The 15,327-nt window shown below is 36.8% G+C and overlaps 1 protein-coding gene across 2 annotated transcripts in view; it reads left to right on the top strand.

Annotated features, from left to right (window-relative positions):
- Positions 1–8,370: 8,370 nt before the first annotated feature.
- LOC129248497 (uncharacterized) overlaps positions 8,371–15,327 on the top strand; it is a 31,322-nt gene continuing 24,365 nt past the window's right edge. The window contains exons 1-2 of one of the 2 annotated variants that reach the window (XM_054888061.1): positions 8,371–8,669; positions 11,135–11,550. In XM_054888061.1, the coding sequence (XP_054744036.1) occupies positions 11,407–11,550 (144 nt within the window). In that variant the 5' untranslated portion in view covers positions 8,371–8,669; positions 11,135–11,406. Of the gene's footprint in view, positions 8,670–11,010; positions 11,551–15,327 lie in introns of those variants that run through there. The other variant, XM_054888060.1, reaches the window with a different exon arrangement.

Genomic DNA, 15,327 nt, shown 5'->3' with positions numbered 1-15,327 from the left:
GCTTTTTGTATTACCACACTTCCTGTTGGCTGTTAAAACGAGTTCCCGCAGTGGTTTTTTGACTGAAACATAATCATCAAACAGAAAAAAATCGCAAAAATCTGGTGAGTCCGATATTCGGTTCATTCTTAGTCAAAAATTCAATGCTAATGTGGATAATGTGGGCACTATGCGAAATCCATGAGTTTTTAATATAAATAAATAAAAAAATAGTTCTTATTAACCACCTGACCCTCTAGTAATCCATGCAAACCGTCAGCATCGCCTTCTTTTATGACTAAAATCGTTGTGGTTTTGGTTTATTCGTTCATACGGAGGGCTCTCCACTCACTCGCCTGTTTTCTGATGATGTCTGGATTGCGTGCAATACTTATAAACCCACTTCTCGTCTGCAATAGTGATGTGTTTAACGAATGCTGGGTCGGATTGGTCGGCCTAGGAAACCATGGCTTTTGCGATATCCCTTTTTTGCGTGCAAAGTTGGTCCCAAAGGACTCGTAAGCCCAACGGATTCCTAAGTAATGTTCCAATTCTCTGTCAGCTTTCTGATGATTCATTTACCAAAACCGCTAGATCTTTATTCGCTGCACTGTGCATACTCGCCGTCGCCAACGTGCAAAGTTCCAAAAATCTTCCGCAGAATCTTACTTGTCAAACCTTACTGAGCAGAAATGTGAACCCAGTTTGTCATTATCAGCTGTCAAACCATACTTAACGATATCGATAGTTCGCATGCAGCTAAAAAAACACCCGATACTACCCAATGTTAAAATATGTATGTGTACATGTAGAAGGTCTGTCGACACCATTGGAAGACATGTAACTTGTCCTTAGAAGAACAGCATTAATAACTAAGATTTTTGTGCAACCTTTTTGGGCAGTCGATCGTTGTAGCAAAAAGGTGAACACTCTCCAGCACACATTCATACATACGTATGTAAGTATATGCATACATGTAAAAACGTAAATGTTTGTAAATATTCAAATATACATACAGATATTTTCGGAAGCCAGTTTGCATTGCATTGGTATGCATTTTCACATTCTCCACATCAAACAAGCTTTGCCACAAACACCACTGCAATGCCACGACTTATTCCTACAATGCGTGTTGCATTGCAAGTTCCATTATCCCCAACCGGCAAAACCGGAACCAGTGTGCGCTAGTGTGAGTGCTTGTGTGGTGCATGGCGATGAGTGTGCGATCTAAAAATAAAGAAATCCAATGATGATGAACGTTCCTCCACTCACCAAATTGAGCGGCCAAAGGAGACCATATAGACGCATACACGTACGTACGCCCATGCGTACACCCATAGGCACATGCATACTTACAAACATATTTACAGGCATACTAACATACATACTTACATATTTATATATATGCATACATGCATACATACTCACATACATTCATATATGCAAAGTAAAAGCCGAATTTTGCATTTTGATTATAACAAAAAATGAAAAAGCATACGGACGTCGTGCATACAGGCAAAGCAAATGGAAAAAATTGAATAAATCGTTCTGTAGCGCAGCCAAATGAAAACGAGCAACTCAAGCGGGCGAAAAAGGCGTAGAAGCAGCCAAGCAGGCCAAGCAAAATCAGGCATACACCAACACAGCGGATCGACAAAATACACGCACAAATTTATACCTGTATGAATGTTTGTATATATATATACATATGTGTGTATGTATATAAGTATGTATGCATGTAGGTATGCATGTACGAACGCGGTAGAACGAAAAACACACGAACTGTGTAGGTAGACAACGAATGCTTGAGGTTGGTCGAAGGGGTTCGGCCGACACCAGGCAAGAGGTTGGCATGAACGACGGTTGGTGAGCAGCTGAGTGCGCTTAATTTTTCAACGCATACATATGCAAGTAAACGCACATACAAACATACTCGCACACACACACACATATATATGTATGGTTACTTGTATATGCATTCACACACACACAAGCAAACGCAATTAAACGGCCGATTAAATAAAAGAGCCACAAAAATGAAAATGTTGGCTATGTGTTGCCAACGCAACGATTATGGAATGGGGTGCAAAAACAGTGAAACATATTGACACGCAAACGACTGAGACTTTTACGAACTATTAAAATGTACCATCTGCATGTGAGCAAGAATATTTTCAAGATGGTTGAATGTTGAACTGCGAATGTCGCCGGATGGCCGCTAGTGCACTGGTAGTAGTGGTCTCCACTTATGCGTTGGTATTAGACAATGGACGAATCGAATTTACGATTGCGTGTCCAATATTTAATGTTATTAATTTATGAATGCAGATTTGTATGTATTTGAATAATAAATTAGGCAATAGCTCACAGTGAGAGTGGTGGAAATGGTGAAAATTAGAAGAAAAAATAGGCAAGGGAAATGTAAGTTATATTGCATACAAACATACACACATACATGTATACATATACGAGTATATATATACATAAATATTAGTTAGACACACATACATACATACATAATGCATTTGTATTTGTACGCACACAAACGCTTAGATTGACTGGCGAAAACTGGCTGAACTGAACTAGCAAATGCAACCTACACACAGCGACGTCGCTTCAGCGATTTCACTCACCACTACTAATGCAGCATTGTGTTTGAAACTACGGTACCGTGGGTTTTTTAGATTATTTACTAAGTAAAGTATATTACGCCAAGTTTTCAAGGGAGAATCACGAATAAATTTGCAATATTAAATTTGTGTTTAGAAATATGGAATTTCACCAGGTTTACTTATCGTTTGGTGATAATATTAGTTTGTGGTAAATTATCGGAAAAATATAGTGATTAATAACTCGTAAAGTATCGTTCAAACAATTTAAAGTTTATGCTCGTTGCCAAGGTGACATTTCACATTAAAAAATATTTTGCTATTTTGTGTTTTTTTTATTTGGTGCCGATACTGAAACAGCTAATTAAAAGCAATTTTGGTTTCGTCGATTCCGTACAGGTATTTTTGATGATAAGGAAAATGTGGAAAATGTCGATTACATCACAGAAATAATCGATGTTGGCCGACATTTTTGTAGTCGTAGTATAGCCCAGAAGCTAAAGTTCGACCATAAGTTGTAGTATTCATTTATTCATATAGAAGATATAAAAAACTAGCATTTCAAAGCAATTCAAAAAAAAAAATTAAAAAAAAAAACGGATTTTCCATTATCAACTATTCAATAAATTTTAGGCATTGCGGAAAAATTTAATGCACAAATAATAGATTTACAGCTCCTTATTGGGAAAGAATATTTATTATCATTTTGTTTCAAGTTGTGCTCTAAGATAAGGAAGCGGTTTGAGTTAACTTGAAAATTTGCGTTTTTAGAGGATCTGGTGGATCAGATGGTTTTTATGAGGATCTTTTGTCACGGCTCTCAAAGAATTTCGACGGCAGAATTACACTCGGAAATGTGTTATCGCTTGCTGAGGGACAACCGCTATTGGAAGAAACTTCTGCTATCACTTGGTATAATTTTTTGTTTGAAAAGTCGGGCACTATCCGTGTGGTATTCTAGTTTTTGTGTATTTCTTCTCTGAGCAGTTATACGTCGCGTGTCTCAGCACTCGCACTAAAAGGCATAAAAGTTGGTGTGTGGACTTCAAAAACTGTGGCAAACTAAACAGTGACTAGTTTTACGATTGTCTGTTGATGGTACAAATTGGTCAGCAAAATTAAAAGTTTAGGAAATTTAAAGTTTTTTCTTGTCGATATTTCTATTTGATATTTGCTATATTTTCCTTTAAAGAAAGCTTTATATTTAACTGTAAATTGAATATTCACTCTGCAGTTGATGCTGTAGCAAGCCTGCCGATTGGAATTTAAGTGTGCTCTGCCCAATCCATAAGAAGGGCGATCCTGCAATTTGTGCCAATTACCGCGGGATTAGTCTTCTAAATATCGCCTATAAGGTTCTAGCGAGCGTATTGTGTGAAAGGCTAAAGCCCACCGTCAACCAACTGATTGGACCTTATCAGTGTGGCTTCAGACCTGGAAAGTCTACCATCGACCAAATATTCACAATACGCCAAATCTTGGAAAAGACCCATGAAAGGAGATTCGACATACACCATCTTTTCGTCGACTTCAAAGCTGCATTCGACAGTACGGAAAGGAGTTACCTGTATGCCGCTATGTCTGAATTTGGTATCCCCGCAAAACTAATACGGCTATGTAAGATGACGTTGCTCAACACCAGCAGCGCCGTCAGAATTGGGAAGGACCTCTCCGAGCCGTTTGATACCAAACGAGGTTTCAGACAGGGTGACTCGCTGTCGTGTGACTTCTTTAACCTGATGTTGGAGAGCATCGTACGAGCCGCAGAACTTAATCGCTCAGGCACAATATTTTATAAGGGCGTACAATTGTTGGCGTATGCCGATGATATTGATATCATCGGCCTTAACAACCGCGCTGTTAGTTCTGCCTTCTCCAAACTGGATAAAGAGGCAAAGCGAATGGGTTTGGTGGTGAACGAGGACAAAACGAAGTACCTCCTGTCTTCAAACAAACAGTCGGCGCACTCGCGTATCGGCACCCACGTCACTGTAGACAGTTATAATTTCGAGGTTGTAAAAGACTTCGTTTATTTAGGAACCAGCATTAACACCGATAACAATGTCAGCCTTGAAATCCAACGTAGAATCTCTCTTGCCAACAAGTGCTACTTTGGACTAAGTAGGCAATTGAGCAGTAAAGTCCTCTCTCGACGAACAAAACTAACACTCTACAAGACTCTCATCATGCCCGTCCTAACGTATGGCGCAGAAGCTTGGACGATGACAACATCCGATGAAGCGACGCTTGGAGTGTTCGAGAGAAAGATTCTGCGTAAGATTTTTGGACCTTTGCACGTTGGCAACGGCGATTATCGCAGACGATGAGCTGTATGAGCTCTACGACGACATAGACATAGCGCAGCGAATAAAGATCCAGCGGCTTCGTTGGCTGGGTCATGTCGTCCGAATGGATACAAACGCTCCGGCTTTGAAAGTATTCGATGCGGTACCAGCTGGTGGTAGTAGAGGAAGGCCTCCTCTGCGTTGGAAAGATCAGGTGGAGAAGGACTTGGCTTCACTTGGTGTGTCCAACTGGCGCCGGTTAGCACGAGATAGAAACAACTGGCGCGCTTTGTTAAACTCGGCCAAAATCGCGTAAGCGGTTATCGCGCCAATTAAGAAGAAGAAGTTGATGCTGTAGCACCATAGTAAATGCATTTCTCGAGCCCAACTCTTCAGTTCTTTGGATGATTGTGTGATTGTTCTTCAAGTCGGCAGGAAATTTTTAGTTACAACGGAAAAATTAGTTAGCTGTCACTTTCATGGAAAGAAATTGGTCAATAAAGTTAGTATATAAGATTATTTCCTTATTTATAAAATTTCTATTATAAAATTCTGATAGAATTTGTGTCACTTTCTCGATAGTAAAAACAAATGCGTTCCATTTTCGCCTTTGATACCAAAATGAGCCTTTCGGATCCAAAAAAAAATTTTATTATAATATAAATAATTTATTAAAATACGGCTTTGCTGATTTTTATACCTGAAAAAAAGAAAAAGTAATTTTTAACATGGATATTAATACATTTGGGTTTTTTTCTAAATCGCTCTCTAGAATGTGGCACAAAACATATCGAAAACTGGTTTTAATGCGAACCATTTTCGCTCTCAAGAATATGACAAAAAATAAATATATCGATAACGAGTTTTAATAGTTTACTTAACTTATTTCACACACAAAATTGGGTGGATTTGTTTTATTAATTTTAAAGTTTTTTAAGTATCAAGTTTTTTAAGTTTAAGTTAATTAAGGTTTGCCTTGGTATTGCTTTAAGGGCAATATTTTTAGCACTAAAATACCTTGGCAGATTTTTCAATATTTTCTTAATACTCTTTTTGTTTCTTATTATGGAATTATTTGACTTTTGCCAGCCTGTTTCAGCATCGCATTTTTCAAACGTTCAATTTGTTACCGACGGCATTTGGATATTATGGTTAGAATGCTGTAATGATACATATATATTAAATGGGACTCGAATAGCTTTAAAACATTGGAATACATGTAGGCAACTATAAAATTTTAATATTAAAGTGTTATAAAAGTTCCAGAGGTCCAGATTTTAAGTGTGACAGTTGTAAGAGAAATATGGAAATATATAGTATGTATGGTACCAAGGCGAATCTATTAAAGGTAGTGTTGATAAATCAGCTGAGTTGTGTTTTTTCTTTCGCCGTGTCCATGAGGCTGTCAGCTCAGAATAAAACAAGGCGAATTCATTATTTTTTTCTAGTTTCTCAATACTTTTCTTTGACTATCAAACGTACAGAACAGTGTTGTTGGTCTAGTGCCACCACCCTTAATGAATGCGCCTTGGTATGCACATTTCAAGTAAATATTGATCATTTTAAAATAAAATCGAAATACTGAAAATAGAAATATTGAAAAATTTAAATATTGAAACATTGAAATAGCTTTAAGCAACGAACAGTTTAACCTGAATATTATTTTAGCATGCAACCAATTTACAAGCTTTGCTTTGCTTTAAATTTGCTCAGCATGGACAAAATTATTTACAATTACAAGAATTAAAAAAAAAAGAAGTCTTAAGTGTCGACTATAAAACTGAATATTTAACTACAACAAGTAGTAGGAAATAGTAACATAGATGATTGTAACCCACACTTGGATTTGTAATGTAAGTTTTCTGATTCTGGAAGAATGTGTCGCTAAAAGTATTGGCCGAGTAGTAAAAAATGCCTCAGGTCCTTACTAAAAGAGCATAAATGAACCATTTTGAAATGAACCATAAATTAAAAATATAATAAAAATAATTTATCCATTTCTCTTCAAATATTCAAAACTAATAAGATTCTACAGCTAGACACAATTTGCAATCAAATAAAGTAATACAGAAAAATAAATATAAGCCCGTCCTTTAGAAGCCACTGTATGAAAAAAGGAAAAACATTTAAATTTAATAGAATAGAGGGAGAATAAGTTAAGACGTGATTGATAACTCTTTCCAGCTATCCACATGCATACATACATACTAATATATAACAACATGCATACCTGCTTCTCTCATCTCATTTAATACGGTATATAAGAAGCTAACGCACCGATGCTTATTATTTAGTTCATTTGCTCACACATTTCAAACTAACCCACTACCATCACATAAGCATTTTTAATTAGTGGTTTAAGCTTTGACTTGTGGCCCATGTTCTGTTGGATTCGAAGTTTGCTAGGTTTGCGACAACTATGAATAGATAACAAAACCTTTGATTTATGGCTCTATTACAACAAGCTTTGATTAAATAATTTTATATTTCTTCGACTTCAAGCAACCTTCAAACAATGACTTTTATATTAGTGGCTCACAACAAGCACATTCGATGTCGAGGACCGCTGAGATATACCAGAAAAAATCAGCTCAATGGCCTATCACGCCCACTCTGAACTTTTGCTGTGTTCTAGTTCAAGTGTTTTGGACTATAGGTGAAAGACTGAAATTTGGAGACACATTTTTGAATAGAAAAGGTATTTCTTCAGCTAAGCCGTACACAGTATTTCTGCCGAGAGGTGGACCTCAAGAAAATAACAAACCTCCCTCGACTACGCCATCTTCCGAATTTCCGAATAGAACTGAGGTGCTTGCGTATTCCAAAAACTAATACCCATCCGTGCAACTTCGAATACGCTAACAACAGTAAGCAGAACCATTTACGAGTATTAAACAAATGTAATCGACAATAAATTTAGCCGAAAATAACTGCCCGCTTGCATTAAAGCGAAATGAACGAAGTTATGTATTTTCGCAAAATACTAAACCCAACACAGAATTTTTTCGAACGCTAATATCAATATTTCTTCTAGTTTTCGCCCTCAATGTATTTATTACACTTTTTCATTTTATTTCATTTTTCAGCATTTAGATTATTTAATTTATTTTTTCACTTCATTCATATCCCATTCCCCTTATTTCACCGAAAATATTTCCTTTGAATAAAACACAATACCTTAAGGACCACGTTTCTCACAATTTTTCCCAGTTACTCACTAAATCATAACACTGTGCAGCGTCAGCCTGATGAAAATTGCAATGGTGTGCGTGCGGCGAGTTGCACAGCTGCTAATGTAGTAGTAACAACAATCGCGCCTCGCTCGCACACGCAAATATGTAAGCATAGTTGTATGTGCACAGTGTGAGACTGTGTGTGGGTATGTAAAAATTTGTGGCGCATATGTGTTAGTGCAAAATGCTAAAATCAAGACGAGCGTATGTGTCGCGCTCGTTGGTTTCAGTGCTGAGTTCAGTCAGTTCTCGTTTGTACTTGGTCGCGCGCGCGAGTGTGTGTTTAGCAAGAGGAAAACTTTTACAGGAATAAAGTGAAGTGAAAATTTATTTTGTGACTATGAATTGTGCGCAGTCAACGCGCCAATACCACTAAGCAAATTTGCAGTCATAAACGAAGGAATACAAATCAAAATTAAATAGCAACAAAGTGAAAGTTAAAAACAAAAAAACAGAAACAGTAAGCACCAATAACAACAAGAGTGGCGCTGACTCGGAAAGCCTACATTGATGTTGGTGTCGCTGCATTGTTTAACGCATTTGTTAGTGTGTTTGTGATTACGGTACGTTTAATGACAACAACGCACACCAGATGGCGCTCTCATTTTCTGTGTGCTTTAACAGGCGGTGATTGAAGTCGTTGGCGATGGTGCGCCACCAGCGCATTTACTAGTAGTAGGAGCGGTGTGCGTGCAAATCGAAATGCGTTTCATGCTGGCTTATCATAAATTCGAATGTTCTATTAAATTGCTAAGATTTCTAAAATGTGGTTATTTTCGGTGAAAAATTTCCCCACGCTTGGGAAAAATACTAACAAAACAAGTGTAGAAGCGCTTAGAGTCACTATGCGCGCTCTTCGTAGTGGTTAGCGCATATTTTTTTGCAATTAAATTTCCTTTAACGCTCAGCTGTGCGCTCACATAGCGCAGTGATGAAACAACGAATGCATTGGAAATGTACGCGACGGCGCTGACGTTTATAATGCCGAATGCGCTACACCCAACCGAACTCTCTCTCCTCTTAACAACACAATCCTCTAATCAAATATTTGCATTTGTTTCAACAATTTAGGCATAAATCAAAAAAGAGTGTAAAAAAGTAGAATAAAACAAAACAACAACAATACCAACGGCAACGGCACATCAAGTGTAATGCCAACAAAAACAACACGGATACCACATGTACATACATATGTATGTATGTAGTAAAAAACAACGCAAAGCAGCGCTATGTCGGCCGCGCGTTCGCCTTCGATTCAAACGAAGTTTATGTCGTTAACGGCGCTGCTTTTGCTTTAGTCGTGTTGTGCTGCTGTTTCTTTTTCTCTCTGTTTTTGTATTTTTCGCTGTGAATCAGTTTTTTTTATTTGTTCTCGTTAAAATATGCTGCAATATCAGTTGCCTCTGCCGCTGTCGCTGCCCTTGTGGCGTAGTGGCGTCGGCGTTGTTATTTTCTGTTGCGTATTTCGCGTTATATTTGTTCTTTTTTTTTGTTTAGTGCTCGTTTGGAGATGATGATTTGAAATCGTAAATGCTACGGCTGCGTGAGTGCGCTGTAATTGGCATGCGATTGGTTGATTAGAAGATGAAAAAGAGCAAAGTGGTTTTCAAATAGGACAATTAATGCAGTGGCTCCAAACATTGTGCCATAGTGTTTTGTTTAGATCTGCTAAAACAGGGATTTTCTAAAGGGTAATTCCTAATTGAGTGCAAATGACCTGGTGTTATGGTGTTTGCAAATTATGATAGCAAATATAGGAGTATGCATTCTGTTGTTGTGTTGGCATGGTAAATGGCAAATGTCATAATGCCGGGTTTTTCGCGCTTAATTATGCGCTGCCCTTGCATGTTTTTAACAAGAATTTAAAAATTTTTTCTATTCATAAAATTTCATAGATTCAAAAAATTAATGGTAGTAGCTCGTATGTGAAATTAGTGGTGATATATGTATGTACCTATTTATGCATGTATGTATGCTACACTTGTTGCATCATTATTTCCCTCCAACCCGTTGACTGCCTATACCGGGATAACTCATGGCTTGCTGCATTATTTCTCAGCACGTTTTCTTGCAAACTACGAGTAAACTCGTAGCATCTCAATGTAAATATGAATAGAAAATTTCAAAAAAGTGAACAAAAATCGAGTTTTTTTTAACGAATATTTAATTAGTAAACGAACAGAGAGCACTCGCTTCAATTTTATTAAAATTATTTATAAATTTAAAAAATTATTTAAATTATAGTACAATAATAAATACAGCATCCTGACATACCATGACAGTTAATGTGATAAATTAAATGCAATATAAATATTGAACACCAAAACAAAAAACAAAGTTTTATACAAAACATGAACTTAACCCTTAACTTAAACCTTAACTTATTTATTGTTCTTGTACTTTTTGCTCAATGTCCTAATAGGTTAATGATTTTTTGTTTAACCCTCCGTTGGGCACACGGGTCTGGCCTTTTTCGTCCTGTTCGAGGATCATTTATAAAAGTTCCATATCCATTTATCCATAAATCGATGAAAAATTCAATTTTAGGAAGCTTCCTGAAAGCTCAAGTCGTTAGCTCTACTAGAAATATGTTAAATTCACGCTCAAAATCGAAAAGTCTGGCCAGACCCGGGTGTCCAACGGAGGGTTAAGCAAAAAATCACTTTCATACCTACCAGGGCATTGAGCAAAAAGCACAAAAGCATTAAATATAATGATTTTGGTCACCAGAAGGTCAAAATCTATAAAAAATTGACATTAATGAAATTGAATTTTAAACAAAATTCAATATTTACGCCCAAAATAACGAAAAAAAATCAAATCAGCTGCTGCCTGTTCCAAGTATCTTGTTATAAAAAAAAAACATTCATAAATAACCGGTTTTCTACACCGATAAAAATCACAACAACAGCATGAAATAAAACATCAGCAAGACCTGTCAAAGCATACAGAAAATGATTTAAATTTTTATTTTGGATTAACTCACAAAATCTATAGTTCAATGTTTATTAACGTTTCCATTTTTTAGATGTGGGAAAATGTAACAAAGTGAAATTCAAAAAGGATTAAATCAACCAGCGTTAGCAAATTCAGCACAAAGAAATCAATGCAATCCAAAAGTTCTAAAATTCTTGTTAAACAGGAATCGGTGCAAATTTCAAGTTTATATATCTAAAATTCTTTAACCCATCAACAAACTATACCAAAACAAAAACAATACAATCACAAGTGAAGGAGTTGTGCAAAACAACTACCAATACAATTACAACAACAAAGCCGTCATTAACAAAAACCAACAAAATGGAAAGGCAATCGTCAACATTTGAATATTTGTGCCGAGTCTGTGCTGCCAATACGAAAGGCAAAAATTCGGTTGCCGAATGTGTCTATATTTTGAAAACTCCTGCACTAAAGGATAAAATAGAGAGATATTTGTATTTAACGGTAAGCAATGCATTTTATTTTTAGTAAACATTTTAATTGATTCACTTTTTATAAGTAAATATGAACGCTTCGCGTTACGTAAGCATGAAAGGCGGAAAGTGTGACAAAACATACATATATACACACACATAGTAAATATGTAAATGAATTAATTGGCATTTACACCAACACAAGTACATCAATCGTGAAATCGTAAATCTAGCGCTACTGTTGTGTTGCCTACTCTCGCGTCTCTGCTGCCAACATTTGTAGTGGTAACATGGTGAAGTGTGTGCGTGTGTGAGTGTGTATTTTCTCAAATTGGATTCTTGTTATTTATAATAGTGTTAGTGAGACACTGATGTAAGGTCAGGATAATGGAAAAGTTTTTAAGCGAACTGAATAGCATTGAGTGAGTAGATGATCAAGTGGTCAGTGGTGTTGTTGTTGTTGTATTGGAAGAACATCAGCTGTGATCGACTTTTGGGAGCATTTAGATTTTGCTATGATATTGAACGGCAGGTTAATCACCTACCCTGTCAGAAATCAAAATAGATTAAAGAAATCAACGGAAGACTGAGTGTTGTCGAGGCACTATGCTTCCGAGAGGAGTGAACAAAGAAAAAAATGGTATTGAATGAAAAAATTATGCTGTCGCATTCGGAGTAAACGCAAACATGAAATAGTTTTGTGAGAATTTAAGCCTTTATGGAAAGGGTGTTACAGTAAGAGGTGTAGAACTGACAAACAACTGCAAAAAAACACATAAATGCCGCGCTTGCAGGAATGTTACCCAATTCAGCTTGAAAAACAGTACTTATGGATCCCATGCGCTCTCACTATTGACTATAACTTTGTAGCCGGCAAAATCTTTGGAAACAATGAGACTAAACCAAATAGGAAAATGGTTTAGCAGTTGTCACCCGAAAGAGATAAAATGCAAATTGAATTGGAATTTTAATATTAGTTTTGTCGTGCTTTAATTCTAGTTAATCAGTGAAAAATGGAACCGGGTGAAAGGCAAGATAAGAGATTGCAAGATTTGGTCATCCAAAGCAAAATAGTGAGAGTAACTTCAGCTGCTAAGTCATAGAACACTCGAAGTGTGTCCGCTCATTTCACACGTATTCTTACGCTCTTCCGCTCACTCTCAATTCAAACGGCAACGAAATAACTTGGCGTAAGCAAATCAGCTGATTCCTTGAAAATCGCTGAGAGCCGGTTTACCCCTTTGCATTCTGTACCTCTTGGGTGAAAAGTGTTAAACTAGAGCTAGAACTTTCGTCAGCATCGGATATGTGGCTAATGTAAACCTGGATTAAAATAAAATGAGAGAGTGGTTTGTGAACAAAAAATTAGTATGTTGTACAAAAACAAATAATTATTGTAAAATACCTCAAAATATCAAGTTTTGGCGTTGACGTACGCTAACACTTCAAAATAGGGGAAATTGAGAGCCCAAAGTGACAGTTGACTTGAAAGTTGCCAATTTCGACTAGACTATCTTTTTTTACCTATAATTTTCACGGAAGAAAACAGCTGATTAAAAACAGCAATCAAACGAAGCGACCAGCTGATTTAAAAAAATATGGTACATATTCATGTAGCAAAAAGCTGGAAATTAAATGGAAAGTACGTTAGTAATGCAGGAGTATTTAGCTTGCTTACCTTGTTTGTTACACAAAGCAATGCTCTGAAGGCAAATGAAAATACAATACGAAAAAAGGAAGAAAATTGTTTGCGTATCCTAGGCGCCCAGATAGTTGTAATGACAATTCACTTTTAAGCAGCCGCCGTTAGTGTCTTTTCGTACAAAATACTTGCTCTGACTTTGATCCTTCCGCGAACCACAACGAAGCGTGGACGATTGGCCAGTTAGGCCAAACTGTCTTCAAAAGTTCATTGCCAGTAAAGAGGACACTGAGATAATTGTGAATGTGTTTGTAAAAAATCATGAATGTATTGCTATTGTCTTTCCAAAACTTTCCAGTGTAAACGCCAAGAAGAGAAATTGAACCATTCAAATAAAGTGCTTGCAAAAAATATTAACACTTTGTAAAGTAAGTTCCGCATGCGATCATCTTAAAAAGGACGACAATTACCTGTTATCGAGACTTGCAAGGCTATGCAAATTTTGTGTGCGCCTACGTTTTTGGATATTTTTCTATTTGAGAGAGGATAGGATTGTGCGTTACTGTCTTGCAAGATCTTGTTGAGAACCGTTGCTGTCGTAATTATATAAAAATTCGCCATACATGCCTGGGAAATGCTGCTGGAGCGACAGCCTTTAATCAGAAATATGTAAATCTAAAAACCGAGGTCGGTATTGGCATCTAAATTGTCGCAAAAAATGGTTACTTCTTTTACAGCAGAATTCTGCCCGCCCACTTCACACGTATTCACACACTCGTCTGATCAGCGGATTAGACACCAAGTAATATGAGTGCAGATTGTGTTGGCTTTTTTTCGTATATTACCAACACAATCTCAGTTTTTTCGTAAAAACGAACCACTGTCATTACCCGTGGGACATCAGCCAATCAGCTGCTTCTCTCAAATTTGCTGAGAGCCGGTTAACGGTTTCAACTTGGTCACACCTCTATAAATATTTTCACCATGTTACCACACCACAGCACAATGCAGTCCAAAAAGTTACAAGAGAGGAATAAAAAAGTTGCTCAACATATAGCTGTGGATTTCTTCGCCTTCTCGTTCTAATGGAAATGAGTTCTTTGTCAGAAGATGATTTTTTTTCAAGAGGTTCTATAACAAAATTTAACACATTTTAGCAAATTATAAGATTTCTACTTAACATCTGTCAAAAGAGTCCATAAAAAATTTGCCCTCAAACTGTGATAGTTGTCAAAACCAAACAACAAAAATTGAATTGTTCCTGAAAGTTTTCGTGCGATGATTTATTACGAATTTTGATGTAGATTACGAAGGCAAGAGTGCAACGATAAATTTATATTCACTTTGTGCATGAAGTTCTCCATACGCACCGTGAAAAACTAGTCTAACAAGAAACTGATCATGTAAGATCGTCATGTGGAGTTCTCTAATATGGAGATAGCCTTAGGTTACGGTTATGACTACGGAATTATGGCATGTCACCTCTAATCGAGTACAGTGTTGGTCGTACGTTGGTTCCATCAGCAAATTAATGGCGTTAATATTATGGCATCTCTACTTTGGGCTTGAGGTACTATAATAGTTCCACACCTAAAGAGGGTATAAAATATTGTATCATTACACCATTTGGTAGTGCTCATTAACTCCCTTCATCCCACATAATGGAGTAGAAGTGAAAAAGGTTTCTTAGACTGTGGTGAGCCACTATTAGAGTCATGCGTTAGTTTTTAACCCTACGTTGGGCACCCGTGTCTGGCCAGACTTTTTCGACTTTGTATGTGAATTTTACATATTTCTATTATAGTTAACGACTTGAGCTTCCTAAAATATAATTTTCTATTTATGGGCATAGCCTTTTAAAAGGGATCCCCGAACAGGGCGAAGAAAAGCCAGACCCGGGAGCCCAACCGAAGCTTTTAAAAAAGGTGTCCAACGGATAATACGGATATAACTATTTTAGCTGGTAAAAAGAGCTGCTATGTGCAATATATATATAATATATATATATATATATATATATATATATATATATATATATATAATTAGCGCGTACACCGTTTTTGGGTGTTTATCCGAGGTCCTCCTCCTATTTGTGGCGTGCGTCTTGATGTTGTTCCACAAATGGAGGGACCTACAGTTTTAAGCCGACTCCGAACGGCAGATATT

The sequence above is a fragment of the Anastrepha obliqua genome, chromosome 5 (genome assembly GCF_027943255.1).
Source record: "Anastrepha obliqua isolate idAnaObli1 chromosome 5, idAnaObli1_1.0, whole genome shotgun sequence".
NCBI lineage: Eukaryota > Metazoa > Arthropoda > Insecta > Diptera > Tephritidae > Anastrepha > Anastrepha obliqua.
This window is presented reverse-complemented; position numbering and strand designations above follow the sequence as displayed.